Source organism: Pseudorca crassidens, chromosome 1 (genome assembly GCF_039906515.1).
Source record: "Pseudorca crassidens isolate mPseCra1 chromosome 1, mPseCra1.hap1, whole genome shotgun sequence".
Taxonomy (NCBI): domain Eukaryota; kingdom Metazoa; phylum Chordata; class Mammalia; order Artiodactyla; family Delphinidae; genus Pseudorca; species Pseudorca crassidens.
In genome coordinates, this window is record NC_090296.1 from 106,150,920 (window position 1) to 106,168,108 (window position 17,189).

Consider the following 17,189-nt stretch of genomic DNA (forward strand, 5'->3'; position numbering starts at 1 on the left):
GGTCCAGCCGCTCCGTGGCATGTGGGATCTTCCCGGACCAGGGCACGAACCCGTGTCCCCTGCATCGGCAGGCGGACTCTCAACCACTGCGCCACCAGGGAAGCCCTTTTTTCCTACATTTTTATTTGTTTCCCTATTCATTGACAGATTTCATCTATAATGTAGGAACAAATATAGTGTGTCTACAGTTTTGATACCTGCTTTTAAAAGTTAATATGTCAGAAATATTTTTCTTTATGATACTTTATAGTCTTCATATTTCATTTTTAAGAAGATACCCCACAATATGCTTAACCATCCTCCAATATTTAAGTTGTTTCTTTTTTTTTAAAATTATGAGAAAATATGTTGAATTTTTTATATGTATCCTTTTACTTCTTTAGAAAAATTTCCTAAGGAGAGAAATGTCACTGAACAGGTTATGACTTTTGATAAAAATGTAGCTTCAGGGCTTCCCTGGTGGTGCAGTGGTTGAGAGTCTGCCTGCCGATGCGGGGGACACGGGCTCGTGCCCCGGTCCGGGAGGATCCCACATGCTGCGGAGCGGCTGGGCCCGTGAGCCATGGCCGCTGAGCCTGTGCGTCCGGAGCCTGTGCTCCGCAACGGGAGAGGCCACAACAGTGAGAGGCCCACGTACCGGAAAAAAAAAAAAAAGTAACTTCAGAAACATTTAAATAGAAGGTAAGACTTTCCCATAGTCTATGATTCCTTGTGTGGACACCTCACTGATTCTAAAAGGGAAAGATATTATCTTAACTATCAGGAAGTCTCTTAAGTTCTGGATTTTCCTGGTAGCTAAAACCTAAAATTGTTAGTTGTCCTTTCCCCGGGTATTTTCTGTCCTTTTAGATTCTCTGTTTTAGTGCATTTGAGCTTGCTCTGGTTTGCTATTTCTTTTACTCGCCAGCTCATTGAAGAGCATATCATCTTTGCTTCTTCCCACATTTCATGCCTAGCATAGTGCCAGGCAACAGAGCAAATGAATAAATAAATTTCAATATTTAAATTAATTTTAGGGACTTCCCTGGTAGTCCAGAGGTTAAGACTCTGTGCTTCCAATGCAAGGGGCACAGGTTTGATCCCTAGTCGGGGAACTAAGATCCCACATGCTGTGCAGTGTGGCCAAAGGAGAAAAGAAAAAAAAAAAAGATAAATTATTTTTAAAATGCCACCACTAAAAAAAAAAAAGGGAATAATTCTGAAATGAACTGTAGCTTCTTTGCCTCTTTGAACACAGTATAGTGAGCATATATTAACTGAACATAACTAGCTTTTTGACTTATAGTGGTAACTGGGATATGAGCTTCAGCTTTGGTGATGTGTTTTCAGGCAGAGGCTAATAATGAGAGACTCAGGAAAGGGAAACAGCGTACATCTTTTCTTAAAAATGTTCCTGGTGTTGCCGGTTTTCTGGTTATTTGCCTCTTTCCTGTAATGGAAGCTATATCATCTATTGCTGCCTTTTGGCAAGAAAAGTTAGGACACAATTAGCTTCTCTATGCCAAAGTGGGTTTCTCTCCCTCTGGAAAATTGTCCTCACTCTTTTTATCAGTTTGCTTTGACGTGTCAGCAACATTTAAAAAACGATCTGTGGTTTCTATATCACTAATAAAATAAACCCCATCTCCTCGTCACTTTCAGTTTATTCTTCATATCTTAATAAAAAGTGGCCTGGGGGAATCTGATAACAGATTATAGTTGTAGCCAAGTTTTCCATGGCACTTGGCTTAGAACAGACTCTTAAACACAATGAACATTAAACACTTCTGCTTTTTAATGTTTGCAAAAGCTTGAAGGCCCTAAATTTTGTGAGGCCTGCATAATGCATAAGATTTCTCATGAAATATCTTTTAATACTTCACATTCTGTTCAATAACACTGGGCCCCTATATGGAGTCAGTAAAGTAACATTAAGAGAGAATAAAATCATTTAAAAAAAAAGAAAGAAGGAAGGAAAAAAGGAAGAAATAGTAGAAAATATCCTGTGTTTTTAGGAGAAGCCAAATAATTGACCAAGAATAGGATGACTGTTATTTCTTAGTTAAATAACTGATGGTTCCGAATTTCTTTTTTAACTCAATATACAAAAATAATTATAGGTCAAGTTTTCAGTCACTTCTTTGTCCATAAGTACGTTTCCCTCTGTTCTTGGAGTGATGGGTAAACATGTGACATCTCTCTAAGCCTCATGATGGTGGGTTTTTCTAATTAACAAAGATTGTCTTTGATGGGAGCCTGTAGTGTTGACAGATGGGCCAACAGAATCTCGTGGTGTTTTATCCCTGACATTTACCAAGATACAAGTACTTAGATCAGTAAACTATTCTGGTTTTAAAATCCTATTGGTCTGGGGATAGGCTGTGCTCAGAAATGACATCTCTAGAATAATTATAAGCTTATTGTGTTGTGATGTTACTGAACATTATACACATTTTACTAAAGAAGCAACAGAAAAAATCATGTTTCTCATCAACTGTGTTACACTTTTTAGGCCATCCTTCTGGGGAAAAAAATAATTCTTTGGCAGCTATAGTTTTGATAAAAGACCTTTACTTTTCCTTTCAATGAGTGTGGGCCAGAGATAGGGACTCTGTAGAACTTCTGGGAAGCTTTTATGCAAAAGAGAGTCTAGATCAGTTTTGTTTTCTCATTTTGACATGGAATACCTGTGAGTAGGTGGTGTGTGAAGTGAAACTTTCTGTGGGTAGATGAGCTGCTACTCGGGACATTCTGGTCTGTGTCTTTTGGTGCCCCTGCTGTCAGGACAGCCACTGGCTGCTGCTAGTAACAGCTGGGGCCCAGAGCATGCTTCCTTTTCTTCTCAACTTTCCTTCTTGTCTTTTCAGGTTCTGGGCAGGTTTCTTTGCTCCTGTTTAAAAAGGTGGACCTCCTTACAAGCACTTGAGCAGAACTCAATACACCGTTCATTTGCATCTGAGAGACTGAGTAACTGCCTGCTCCTCAGACTTTCTTGAGTGTGTAGTTTTGTCATCAGGCCTGCAGAGGCTGTGTAGTGAAGAGAATGGGCATTGGTATCCAATCTGGGTCCCAGTCTTCGCTCTACCACTTACAAACTGCGTGATCTTAGGCATCTTAGCGTCTCGGAGCTCCAGTTTTTTGTTTTTTAAATAATAATATTCATCTCCTATGATTTTTTTTTTTTTTTCCCCTGGTACGCGGGCCTCTCACTGTTGTGGCCTCTCCCGTTGCGGAGCACAGGCTCCCGACGCGCAGGCTCAGCGGCCATGGCTCACAGGCCCAGCTGCTCTGCAGCATGTGGGATCTTCCCGGACCGGGGCACGAACCCGTGTCCCCTGCATCGGCAGGCGGACTCTAAACCACTGCGCCACCAGGGACGCCCTCTCCTATGATTTTTAGAAATGCTTAGCGTAATTCTTATTATGTAGTAAGTACCAAACACAGTCAATTTTTTTAGCCTACCCTGTACCCACCCCCAAATACACATCCATACTAGGTCTGTATCTCTTGTACTTTCATGTGTGCAGCTAGCCTGGATGTGTATAGGTTTTGAAAGTACTGATTCTGAGTGCCCAGAGTTTTCCTTTGTTTGCTTTGATTGGAGTCTACAGAGAGGCATGTGCATCTCTAATAGACGTTCACGTGTATTTTATATGTTTTCTCTCACTTCTTTGGCTTGATATAATTGGCAGTGAAGCCACCGAGGTGATGAAGTGAAGTTTTTGAAATCTCCCGTCCCTTTCGGTCTCTACCCTGGAAAGCTTCAAGTGCTACTCAGTGATACGGTGAGGTATAATCTGATTGGATTTGTGCAACAGAGTCCACTTAAGCAACAGCCCCAGACACAGATAACAGCATGTTGGTGTAGAATGGACCATAAAAACAGGTTCTTGACATGCATTGGTGGCAGTACACAAAAGGCAACACAAAACACAGATATATCCTGGAAAAGATAAGTGTGGGAAGAGGAACTGACTTATTGTTAAAACAATTGAGAAATGTGTGAAAATAAGAGCAGGAAACGGGGGTAGGCTTGCAAGGGCAATTGTGAAGAAGCTGGCAGGAGGCTCCGGGAAGGCCTAGAGAGATAGCCAATAGCAACAGTGATGGGGGGGGGGGTTTGCGGGTGTTTCTAATATCCCTAAGGAGGGACTGGACAGTGGGAAGCACAGGGCATCTCCTTTGACAAATATCAGGACAGGGGTATATTTTCATAAAATTTACTTATGTGTTCTGTGTTTGGTGCTTTGGAAGAGCCAGAGTTGCTCTAGTTGCCTAGATGAGTCTCTGGAAGTTTCTTCTAAGCTTCTTAGTGCTTGCTGGCTAGATTCTTGAAGGACTAATTCTTAGTCTGTGCAATGCAGCTCTGTCCTGGGATTGCAGAGGCTCCCCTGGTTTAATGGATGTGCATGCCTAGAGTAAAGGAAAGAGATTCCATTGTCAGTTATTCTTAACTTGTTACAGGTAGTTTCATCCGCTCATCAGTGACCCACTTCTTAAATGGAAAGTAGTGTATCATCTCTGAGGCCTCGGGTCCCAGGTGGCAACCATGCCTTCAGTTTGCCAGGAGCTCCAAGAGGACAGGATGCGTATTTACTTAGAAGCTGCCAGTGAAAGAATAGACGAGTTTAGAATTCTGACATCTCCAGACTCCTGCTGTACTGCCCATGTTAATTTATTTATGTCCAGAACAGGCCCACTCCCAATATCATTGATCCATGCATCAGAAATATAAATCAGATCTATGTCCTTTTTTCAAGGAGCTGATAATCTAGCAAGAGAGATAGGAAAATAAAATCTAGATACAAGGACTGCATGGTAAAAGTATTAAGTGCTATGAGAAGCACAGCCTAAGTGCGGTGGGTATTCACGAAGGGGATTCAAGGAAGACTTCTTGGAGGAGGTCATACAATATCTGAGTCTTGAGAGGTTTTCTGAAAGGCAGAGAGACGTGGGACTGAGAGGGACGAAGGGCATCCCAGACAGGATGCTGTGTGGGTGATGGCATAGAGGCTACAGGTGAGAAACTGGAGCTTGGGAGCCGTTGGGCAGCTCTTGCAAACCACCTGGGCTGGAGTTGATGAGAGCCTCAACCAGAGAGGTGAGGGAAAGGGTCTAAGATGTTACAGAACTAACTTTTTGGTTGTGAGGGACAAGGACGAGAGAGATCAAAGTCGCTGCTAGGCTCCTGAGCAGGCACTGCCGTTCCAAAGAAGAGGAGAGGAAGGGACTTGAAAAATTCATTGAGAGGGCTTCCCTGGTGGCGCAGTGGTTGAGAGTCCGCCTGCCGATGCAGGGGACACGGGTTCGTGCCCCGGTCCGGGAAGATCCCACATGCTGCGGAGCGGCTAGACCTGTGAGCCATGGCCGCTGAGCCTGCGCTCCGCAACGGGAGAGGCCACAACAGTGAGAGGCCCGCGTACCGCAAAAAAAAAAACCAAAAAAAAAAAAAAAAGCACTGAGAAACATAAGCCTCCGGAATCATAGGTGCCCAAGGGACATCCAGATGGATGAGTCTCGCAGGTCTGGACTCAGATAAGGGTTGGAGGTAAAGGTTTGGGGGGTTATTTATATAGAATTTAAAATTGAGGGGAAAAAAAAACCTGGATGAGCTTGCCAAAAAAGAATGAAGAATGCAAAGGCACATTCTTGGGGATCATTTTAGCTTTTTAATAAGAGGGAGAGAAAAACCAGAAAAGATTGTCTCAGAAAAAGTGGCCTGAGGGAAGAAAACAGGAGCATGCAGTGTCTTTGAACTGCAAGGCAGAAGAGAATTCTAAGGGGACAGGTGAAGAGGATCAAAGAGGGATTGAGAAAAGTGAGGACTGAGAAAAGGCCATTGGATGTGGAGATTAAGAGGTCAGTACAACCTTGGAGGGGACAGGCTTAGCAGACTAGGAACAAAAGCCATTTGCAAGAGAGTAAGGAGTGACAGGGTGGTCAAGGAGTAGAGGCAGTGAACAGAAATTATACTTTCAAAAGTTTGGTGGAGGGCTTCCCTGGTGGCGCAGTGGTTGAGAGTCCGCCTGCCGATGCAGGGGACACGGGTTCGTGCCCTGGTCCGGGAGGATCCCACATGCCGCAGAGCGGCTGGGCCCGTGAGCCATGGCCGCTGAGCCTGCACGTCCGGAGCCTGTGCTCCGCAACGGGAGAGGCCACAACAGTGAGAGGCCTGCGTACTACAAAAAAAAAAAAAAAAAAAAAAGTTTGGTGGAAAACCTTGTTTTTTCGTTTGTTTGTTTTTGCCCTTGACTCAGGATCCTTGTGCCCTGATGAAAAGGACATACATTCAAGGAAACAGAAAGGAGCAAAATGACAGAAAAAAAAGACAGCTGATGAGTAGAGACTTGGAGCAGGGTGGCAGGGGAGAAAGCTTGTTGTCTGTGAAGTGGCTTTGGGTGGGGAGGAACCCTGGCGTCCAGAGAGGAGCTGGGTGGTCAAGCCCAAGTCCTGGCTGAGTACAAAGTAGGGGTGTCCGCCGGGGAGGGTGAGCCTCAGCTTGAGGGGAGCTGAGCAGGTCTGACTAGAGATGGTGACCTGAAGGGAATGCCCAGCCTTGGCAGGACACCCTTGTGTTTAGGTGATGCGATTTATCGTGGAACTTGCTGCCCCAGTCTTGTGACTTTGCTCGTGAACAGTGAGGTTAGGAGGCAGTGAAGGCAGAGAACGTGTGAATATCGTGCCTGCTCAGCATGGGGCAGGGGCATCCCGAGGATTCGGGTGTGGCTTAAGGGTTTGAGTACACGCGGGCTTCTGGGGGTGAAGGAAGCGAGGCCAGCAAGTCAGCATTCCCCCCACGAAGCAACGGCTCCTGAAGGCCGCCAGCAAGGGCTACAGACCATCGCACCGAAGTGACGTGAGATGGAAAAAGCAGACCTGGCCCCTCAGAGCATCGAAAATGAAATCAGTTTCCCTTTTCTCCCTCAAATTAAATCTCAGAAAAGCTAAGATAGTCGAATCGAGGGGGATGGTGGACGCTGAGGAAGGGAAGGGGAGAGGAGGAGAGGAGCTAAAGCAGCGTGTAGTGTACGGGAGGAGAGAGTGTGGAGGACAAGCAAGGAAGGGTAGGGCCGTGTGTGCCGGTGACCGATGGGGAGGTGCAGGGTGGCTCGCATCCTCACCTCCCCGCCCGCGTTTCCTCCCTCCAGGAGCTTCTGCAGGCAAAGCAGGACCTTCAGCATCTACTCATCGCCAAAGAGGAGCAGGAAGACCTCTTGAGAAAGCGGGAGCGCGAACTCACCGCCCTGAAGGGAGCCCTGAAAGAAGAGGTTTCCAGTCACGACCAGGAGATGGACAGGCTGAAGGAGCAGTACGACGCCGAGCTGCGGGCCCTGCGGGAGAGCGTAGAGGAGGCCACCAAGGTGGGTCCCGGCCAGAGTGCGGAGGGGGTGTCCGTTGCTTGCCTGCCTTTTCGTGACAGGGTGAAACTCAGTTTCATCCGATGATTGATCCAGACCTTGTTCACAGACAATAAACTCAGCAGTTCTGTTGGTCACCGTTTTAAGTTTGTAAACTTAAAAATTGTTAAGGACCCTGCTTAGAAGCTCTTGCATGCAGTGAGGTTTAGAAAGCCCAGGAGTGAACCCCTCCAGGGTTCCTAAAGGTCGCTGGCCTAGGGCACTGCGTGACTTTGCTAATGGGGTAGGGTTGCAGACGGGACCCAGATTTCTGGAATCCTTCACCCCTGCCCCCGCCTGTTCCTTCCGACTTGTGAAGCCTTTTGTTAGACAATTCAGGTTCTTTTCTCAGCAGAGTTACAAGAGGGTTAATGGGCTGAATTGCCCAAACCCTTGCAAGATAATTTTTCTCTTAATTGAATTCTTGGCTCCTGCAGATAGATTCTAAATTATGTTGAGGTCTTTGGTGCGGGCCTCACGTGGGCTGTTAAAGAAAAGGGGAAAATGAAGGGGAAAATGTTGTGAAATACCATGCCATCTTTAGGGAAAGAGGGGAATTACAGAGTATAAATTGTTTAGAGTCTTTGCAATATATAGGTTAAAGATGATGAAGAAAGAACTCTTGATATTGTTTGTTTATTCTGTGATGATTACAGTGACAGCTCAGAGCTGGTAGGCCCTCTCTCCTGTGCTGCATAGTGACTCACTGATTTTCAGTTACAGCATGGTAATTGCAAATGACAAGAAGTGAAAGATGGGTTTGTTGTCTAACAATAAAACATTTGGGAAATAGTCTGCCTGGGGTTATTATAACAGACAGTTAAAAAAAAAGTTGATTTGCCTATCTTAGTTTTTTTAAGGTTTGGTTTAGTTTGGGGGAGAAAAGCGAAACTGATTTAATTTTCGTTGCTTTGCAGGGACATGTCTCTTTTTTCCGTCTGATTTCCTTTCTGTGCAGGAGCCTGGTGTCCTTTCTCTTGGCCTTTATGTGCTGTTGCTTCATGGGGGACATGCCAACAGGCTGCTGAGTAAAATAATTTTCCTTTGGACCCATCATGTCTTTATCATCTTCAGACCTTATGTCAAAGGTTGAGTTAACATGGTTTATTCATTGAAGGGTAGTTGAGGATGGTGTTTGGCAAGTTTATAGTAATTTGACGGTAAGGAAAATTAAACTTATGCCACACACGGGATGCAGGAGATTTTATTGGAAGTTTCTAGGTCCTCTGCTGTCACATGTTACAAGTGGGGAAGGGAATCATGGTAGGCGAAAGAGGATCTTTGTTGTATGGAAATGAGATAATCTGTAAAGACTTAGGCTACTGCATTTTTGTTGTTGTTTTTAAATTTTATTTATTTTTGGCTGCGTTGCATTTTTGTTGCTGCGCACAGGCTTTTCTCTAGTTGCGACGAGGGGGGCTACTCTTCGTTGTGAGGTGTGGGCTTCTCATTGTGGTGGCTTCTCGTTGCAGAGCACGGGCTCTAGGCGCGTGGGCTTCAGTAGTTGTGGCATGCAGGCTCAGTAGTTGTGGTGCACGGGCTTAGTTGCTCCATGGCATGTGGGATCTTCCCGGACCAGGGCTCGAACCCGTGTGCCCTGCATTGGCAGGTGGTTTCTTAACCACTGTGCCACCTGCGAAGCCTGGCTAATGCATTTTGAGATCTCCTGACATTTAAGCATTGCTTCAAATTAGAGAAAAAAGAATCACATAGACCAGCGACAAGCCATTTGTAGTCGACAGTGTGTGCCCTTTGTTGCCTTGTGGCTGTCCCTAGCACAGTGTCTGACACAGTCACATCTGTGCCGCATCTGATGAGTGCAAGTAAGTGGAGGATCAGTTCCCCTCTTAACTGGATTTTCAGTGCCTGGTGTGTGGTTCCTGTTGAATTTTCTCCAGTGATGACATGGGAGATCTTTTAGGAAACTCTATTTCTCTGCCTTGCTTTTGTTTTGTTTGTTTGTTTGTTTGTTTTTTGCGGTACACGGGCCTCTCACTGTTGTGGCCTCTCCTGTTGCGGAGCCCAGGCTCCGGACGCGCAGGCCCAGCGGCCGTGGCTCACGGGCCCAGCCGCTCCGCGGCATGTGGGATCTTCCCGGACCAGGGCACGAACCCGTGTCCCCTGCATCGGCAGGCGGACTCAACCACTGCGCCACCAGGGAAGCCCCTCTGCCTTGCTTTTGCATTTCCCTGCAGTTTCTTAAAGAGGATCCTGATTGTGTTTTTTTATACCTTGTTAGCTTTTGCTTCTGAAGGTGTTTTCCAAACAAATGTGGCAGAATCATATTTAATGGAAAAAAATTATGTCAATGTAATGGACAGATGCTGCCTTTTTTTTTTTTTTTTCCGGTACGTGGGCCTCTCACTGTTGTGGCCTCTCCCGTTGCGGAGCACAGGCTCCGGACGCGCAGGCTCAGCAGCCATGGCTCACGGGCCCAGCCACTCCACGGCATGTGGGATCTTCCCAGACCGGGGCACGAACCCGTGTCCCCTGCATCGGCAGGCAGACTCTCAACCACTGCGCCACCAGGGAAGCCCTGATGCTGCCTTTTTGTTACATTATTTACATATCAGTACTATATAATAGAATTTTAATAGTATTATATTAACTACTTGGAGGAGAGTGAATTAGATACATATATATATATATATATATTTTTTTTTTTTTTTTTTTTTTTTTTTGCGGTACACGGGCCTCTCACTGCTGTGGTCTCTCCCGCTGCAGAGCACAGGCTCTGGACCCGCAGGCTCAGCGGCCATGGCTCACGGGCCCAGCCGCTCCGTGGCACGTGGGATCCTCCCGGACCGGGCACAAACCCGCGTCCCCTGCGTCGGCAGGCGGACCCCCAACCACTGCGCCACCAGGGAAGCCCTAAATATAATTTTTTAATTTAGTAAAGAGTTTCTTAAATTTTACACTGGCCTTTATTATTTTTTAATTTTAAAAATTTTTTCATAAGAGATATATTTTCCAAAGTTCTTTTTTTAAAAAATTAATTAACTAATTTTTGGCTGCACTGGGTCTTCATTGCTACATGCGGGCTTTCTCTAGTTGTGGTGAGTGGGGGCTACTCTTCGTTGCGGTGCACGGGCGTCTCGTTGCGGTGGCTTCTCGTTGCGGAACACGGGCTCTAGGCACGTGGGCTTCAGTAGTTGTGGCACAGGGGCTCAGTAGTTGTGGCGCACGGGCTCAGTAGTTGTGGTGCACGGGCTCAGTAGTTGTGGCGCACGGGCTTAGTTGCTCTGTGGCATGTGAGATCTTCCCGGACCAGAGCTCGAACCCGTGTCCCCTGCCCTGGCAGGCGGATTCTTAACCACTGCGCCACTAGGGAAGTCCTGTACACTGGCCTTTAGCCTTTTCCTGCCTCAGGGGAGGGACTCACCCACCACTGTGACTAAAAGCTGACATTTCTTTAAGGAACTGCATTATATTAAAAAATTTATTTAAAAAGTTTATTTCCTTGGTAAGTCTTTGGAGGCAGCCCAACCTCCTAGCATCAGTTTTTCTAATTTTTGCTACTGAATCAGGGCCAAAAATCCCTACAGTGCTATTTTATCATTGTCAAATAGCAAATATTTCATTCTGGCCTGAGCTTGAGCACTAAAAGTTTTAAATTACTAGAACATTTGGTGAAAACTGTCACATTATATTAAGAATGTTTTATAGGTATTCCAAACAGATACTCTGTAAAAGTGGTTTTCGTAGACCCAGACAGCCACACCTTTTAAAGAACAGATTGATTGCTCAACAGAGGAGAATTCATGAGCGCCCTGATGGTGTGGGGTGTCCTCGTGCAGCAGAATGAACGTCACTTCCCCTCAGAGCGGTGGTAGTTCAGGGCATTAAGTGAGCTGCTTCAGTTCCCTCCCCACAGAAGGAGGGGTCTTTACGTTGTTAGAAAGAGGATTCTATCTATCACACAGTCTTTGAAAAGACTGTGTGATAGATAGAATGTTGTTCCATAACATACTTTTTTTCTATGTTACGTTCTTTTATACTCTTTCCAGTTTTGAAAAGGAAATGTCCTCTTTCTCTTTGGGTCTGTGGCAGTGGCTGGGATCCACGTGCAGAAATGGACAGTCAGTGGGGATGTGCATGACTGTCATCTGGGAGTGAAATGAAGACCGTCCATAGCTGTTAGCGTCTTCTTTTCATCCCTACTCCTCCCTGTCCCCAGTTCTTGAGCAAGAGAGAAGTGTAGATGGTGGTCAGCATTTTCAGATTTCTCAGAGAGTAGGCCCAGCTCATATTCCAGCTCCTCTAAGAGCTTGCTTCTTGGACTTGACAGTTTCCGGGGTCCTGGTATTGCTGATTACAGAGTAGGAAAGAGTAAATGCCCCAAGTGAAGCTATAGGAGATGGCTTGTGCTGGTGGAAACCAGGAAAGATTTCATGGAGGGAGCTGTGAGAGGTGAGTGGTATTTGGACATGTGAGCATGGAGGCTGAGGACAGTTGGGGTACTGAGTACAGCATAAGCAACACCTTGTTAGGTGGGAAGGTGAGATGTGTGTTTGTGCTGGAGCCTTACGGAGCAATAGAAGAGAGGAGAAGGCAGGCTTAGGATAGGGGGAAGAAGAGGAGGACACAGATGCAGAGACCTGAAGAGAAGCAGCCAGGATCAGTAACAGAAAAGCAAGGGGAAAAGCGTATTTGGCCTAATTAATGAAACATTTGAGAAACTTGTAAAAGCAGCCCGTTTTTATATTACATACTTACATGTTGAGTCTGTGTGGTTTTATATGGTTCTGCTCTTTATAGTGTAAATTCTTTCTAACGTTACAGCCACATTTTATATTCTCTATAACCCTTAGAGAAATTTTATTCGAATTCAGTGATGTTGAAACTTTTCTTTTCCCCTCCAGAACTGTCCTTAGATTATGCCCTTATGTGTGTGTTTCACCTGATAATTTGGAAATGTCGCTCAGTCTTGTAAAAATGAATACGTGCTCTCGTGCTCCTTTCTCATAGCATCTGTAGATTGTTCCTTCCCTCTCGGCTACCAATCTGTGAACAATTTCTTTTCAAAGCATAAGGTCGGCCGAGGGTCAGATGGTAAACCCAGTGCTAATCTCAGGATCAATGGAATTGCCTTCCTTAAGAGAAGGCTAATTCAGTGTGAAATCTCATTTCTGTCTTCTCCGGTGGAGGCACATTAGCCAGGGAAACTGTAAAACATCCTATTTCCTCAGCTCTTTAACTTCACGTAATCAAGTTACTCTGAATGACAGCTGTTGAGAGCGGGGGAAGTGGCAGGTTCGTAATCAGGAGCCCATAGGAAAATGTCCCTTTTCTGCAGATTCGAGTGTGCCTAGAGTGGCTCAGGTCCCTCCGTCGGCAAAAGTAACATGGGAAACATTCAAGGTTAAAAAAGTTCTACTTTTCATTTTTTTCTCCTCTCTAGTTTTTTCCCCCCAGAGCTGGCTCTTCATAATTACATCACTCTCCTGCATTCTGTACTAATTAAAATGTACCTGAATAAAGAGGCCTGGTGTGGCATCCTAGGGTGTTCGTTTTGAACCTTCCATCAAAGCCCCAGACATGCCCCATCCCTGCTGTGTCTCTGATCCCAGGTGCACGGGTCCTGATAAATCTCTTATGGGCCTTGGTGAACAGTAAACGGGACATCCCAACACTTCACTCCTGGTGTTTGATCGGAGCTGCCAAAGTCACTTGCTGTGGGTGTAGAAGACTGAGTAAGAGTCCCTGACATGCCCATTCATTTTCCATCAGATATTTGAGTGTGCTTTACCACTGCCAGTCACTGAGGATACAAGGCAGGCAAACCATGGTTTCCAGCTTGGAAGATCTTTTGTAGCCTTGTGGGGAGAAATGTGCAAATAAGATGAGAATGAAGTTATAGGTGCTGTGGTTGAGGCACATGCAGGGCAGGAGATCAGGAAGGGCTTCTGGCGTCCGAGGGCAGCGTTCAGGAGAGAACCAGCACATCTGTTCTGACGCCCTACATGTCTTTTGCGTACCAAATACTCGAGAATTAGACATGAAAACGATAATTCCTTTCCAAGACCTCTGTGAGAGTTCTGAACATTATCCCATCTTGAACCTGCTGGCTTTGTACCCAACTCCTCTTAATAAACTCAGGGTTAACATTTAGAATTGCTAGAAAGTTTAAATAGTCTAAATGCAAGACAAAGAAAGAACGTTGACCTGAGGGATGAGTTAAAATAGATTTCATTTATTTAAAAAATCAATTAGGTCCCAGTTATAGGGAAGGTTTCTGGAGGGGTAGGACCTCATGAAGTGAATATTTATGGGGAAGGCCTCTTTGCCGCTAGGATGACAGCCTCCAAGGAGCTCTCCTTCGGGTCTCTCGCCTAACTTCAAGGGAGCAGATTTAGCTGCTGCCGTTCTGTGGGGAGTGTCACAGTGCAGGAGAAAGGATCCTCACACAGAGAGGCCAGCCTTCGGCAGGTTTTTTTTTTTTTTAACATCTTTATTAGAGTATAATTGCTTTACAATGGTGTGTTAGTTTCTGCTTTATAACAAAGTGAATCAGTTATACATATACATACGTCCCTGTATCTCTTCCCTCTTGCGTCTCCCTCCCTCCCACCCTCCCTATCCCACCCCTCTAGGCGGTCACAAAGCACCGAGCTGATCTCCCTGTGCTATGCGGCTGCTTCCCACTAGCTATCTACCTTACATTTGGTAGTGTATATATGTCCATGCCTCTCTCTCGCTTTGTTTTAATGACACTCCCTTGAGGCCTCATAAGTGTCGGTTGAGTAGGAGGGCGTTTTCCTGTAGCTCCTGGGAGAGAGGAGGTGGCAGCACGGCTTTCAGGTTGCCCAAAGCACTTGGATGACCCAGAAAATCACAGTGAATTCACATGCAGTGTGAAGAGAAAGTATGGAAACTTGGTGGAGAAGGAGTACAAAAGCCTTGTCCTGGCCTCAGGAGGAATGGCAGAACAGCCTGGTCTGCGAGTCACACTGTCTGTGCCGCATCTGACATAGGCTTTAAGCCCGCCTGTGGGAGGGGGGGCAGCTCTTGCCCGTTTCCCACCTGTATGAGGAATGCCCAGAGGATGAGGCATAAATAACGCAGAAGATTGGGCGACCGCTAGTCAGCATCAACGCCTCACCGTTGGGAATGGATGGTTGATACAGTATTTGGACTCTCTGTCAATAAGTAGTTCATTCATAGTCATTCATTAATTGGGCAAGTATCCATTCCAGCATTTCATGTGGGCCAGGCACTGTGCTGGGTTGTGGGGATAAAATGGGTAAGAGGGGTGAGACGGACAGAGTTCAGCCAGTCATGTGTGTAAATGTGTAATTCAGTTGTGATAAGCGCTTTGAAATGGAGGGAGGGACGGGAAGCTTCCTCAAGCAAAATGAGGATGGAGATCTGAAGGATGAATGGGAATTAACTAGGGTTAAAAAAACCTCACAGAATGTTCCAGGCAGAGGAAACAGCATGTGCACAGGGCTTGGTGGAAGGAGGGGGTGCAGTCTGTTCAAGGTGTTGAATGAAGGCCAGTGAGGCTGGGCTGTGAAGGACAACGGGAAGTCTGGAGTGAGAGGAAGTGGAGAGCAGAGTAGGGACCAGCTCATGCAGCCTGTGTGCGTCTTAAGGATTTTGTTCTGTGTGTGTGTGTGTGTGTGTGTGTGTGTGTGTGTGTGTGTAACACAAGCAGAGCAGATTCCTTCTGTGGCAAAGAGTCTGCTCTGATCGTTACAAGTAAGGACGTTGCCCTGGGATGACGTATTCATGCTGCCACTTTAGATGGAGGCATGAGCTCTCTGGGGTCTCTTCAGCAATCTATTTCCATTTTTAATGAGGCCTCTCTCTCTGCTGAAGGGCAGAGGGGAAGGGAGTTGGGGTCATGGAGGGTCCCATTTTCTTGAAAAAATTAAAAACTTTTTTATTGAAGTATAGTTGATTTACAATGTTGTGCTGACTTCTGCTGCCCAGCAAAGTGACTCAGTTATACACATATATACATTCTTTTTTTATATTCTTTTCCATTATGGTTTATCCCAGGAGATTGGATATAGTTCCCTGTGCTATACAGTAGGACCTTATTGTTTATCCATTCTAAACGTAATAGTTTGCATCTACTAACCCCAAACTCCCAGTCCATCCCTTCCCTTCCCCCCTCCCCTTTGGCAGCCACAAGTCTGTTCTCTATGTCTGTGAGTCTGTTTCTGTTTCGTAGATAGGTTCATTTCTGCCATATTTTAGGTTCCACATATAGGTGATATCATATGGTATGTTGTCTTTCTCTTTCTGACTTACTTCACTTAGTATGATAATCTCTAGTTGCATCCATGTTGCTGCAAATGGCATTATTTTGTTCTTGTTTTATGGCTGAGGGGGATCCCATTTTGTTTGTGACACTTTTCTCTTTGCTGATCATTGGTTCCCTGAATTAGTAAACTGTGTCTGTGAGTGAGTCGGTGAGGGGAGGGTGGGTAGGGATCATGGATGAAGGGGAAAGCATGGTCTGTTGGTGGTGAGGTTTGTAGGAGGAAAGTTTTGTTTTCTAACAAGGCTGTTACAGTGTCTTAGTGCTAGAAATACCTTTAGACACTTACAGAAGTAGAGAGAATAACCTAGTAAGGTGCTTGCCTGTCTCCCCAAATGGAACAAACGTTCTGAGATCTCCGAACCATCCATGGACACCACCCACTGAGTGGTGTATAACTGAGTCCAAAAGTGTGAGCAAGGCAGGAGTGGTGGTCACTCACTGAGGGCCAGGAACCAGGTGCATTTCCAGGTGTGGATATGCCCACAGAACTGGGCAGTGTAAGCAGAGGGGCTATTTTAAATAGCCAAGGATGATTGCAGTCACTATAATATTGCAGATAGTTGAATCTTTAACATGTGAAAGGAAAACTGCATTAATTTTGTTATCAGAAATCCTACTCAGTCTGTGTTGTATTTTTTCTGATCTGCTGTATTCTTTCTGACCCTCTGAATTCTGCCTGATGAATATTTTTCTAAAGACTTGCCAAGATCACTAAGTAGATTTCTACTTGGTGGAAAAACTTGGCAGTATTATTTGATCACTCTAAGCAGAAATTGGAGGATGTCATAAGCTCTAAGTCCATTAGATAAGAAGTAGTGTGGAAACAGAAATATTTATAAGGTCAAAGTAAGTCAGGGCTTATAGGGCTTTTATGGTAGCCAGCCTCTGAGATGACCTGCTCCCCTGCCCAGTGATCTGTGCTTCCTGGGAATCTTTCTCCTTTGTAGGCCCTTCCCAGGTTGGATAGGGCTGCTCTCTGTGACCAGTAGAGAATGGTGGAGTGTGACTTCCAAGGCTAGATAAAAGACATCATTTTAGCTTCTTCCTTGCTTCCTCTTCAATTGCTTGCTCTGGGGAAAGCCAACTGCCATGTTATGAGGGCCCTCAAGTAGCCTGTGGAAAGTCCCATGTGATGAAGGACTGAGGCCTCCTGTCAGTAGCCATTTGAATGCAGAAGTGGATCTCAGAAGTGGATCCTCCAGCCTCACTCAAGCCTTCAGATGACTGCAGCCTTGGCCAACATCTTGGGCCAATCTCATCAGAGACCCTGAGCCAGAACTACCAAAGTCACTTATAGATTCCTTACCTTCAGAAACTCTGTGAGTTAATAAATATTTACTATTACTTTTGGCTGCTGAGTTTTGGGGTAATTTGTTATGCAGTAATAGCTGACTAATACAGCATTTTGACAAAGCCATCTCTCTTATGCCGCATTTCCTTATGGCCCCTGACTCCAGCAGAGCCGTAGCATCCTGCCATACCCTTGGTCTAGTCCTTGTTTTGCTGGACTGTACCTGTTAGGTGATATGTCATTCTCCCCA

At 45.6% G+C, this 17,189-nt stretch overlaps 1 protein-coding gene across 3 annotated transcripts in view; it reads left to right on the forward strand.

The window, feature by feature from the left end:
- The window catches only part of CGNL1 (cingulin like 1), a 155,807-nt gene that overhangs the window by 67,627 nt on the left and 70,991 nt on the right, over positions 1–17,189 (forward strand). For all 3 annotated transcript variants that reach the window (XM_067748098.1, XM_067748108.1, XM_067748116.1), the window contains one exon: positions 7,128–7,340. In XM_067748098.1, the coding sequence (XP_067604199.1) occupies positions 7,128–7,340 (213 nt within the window). The remainder of the gene's footprint in view (positions 1–7,127; positions 7,341–17,189) is intronic.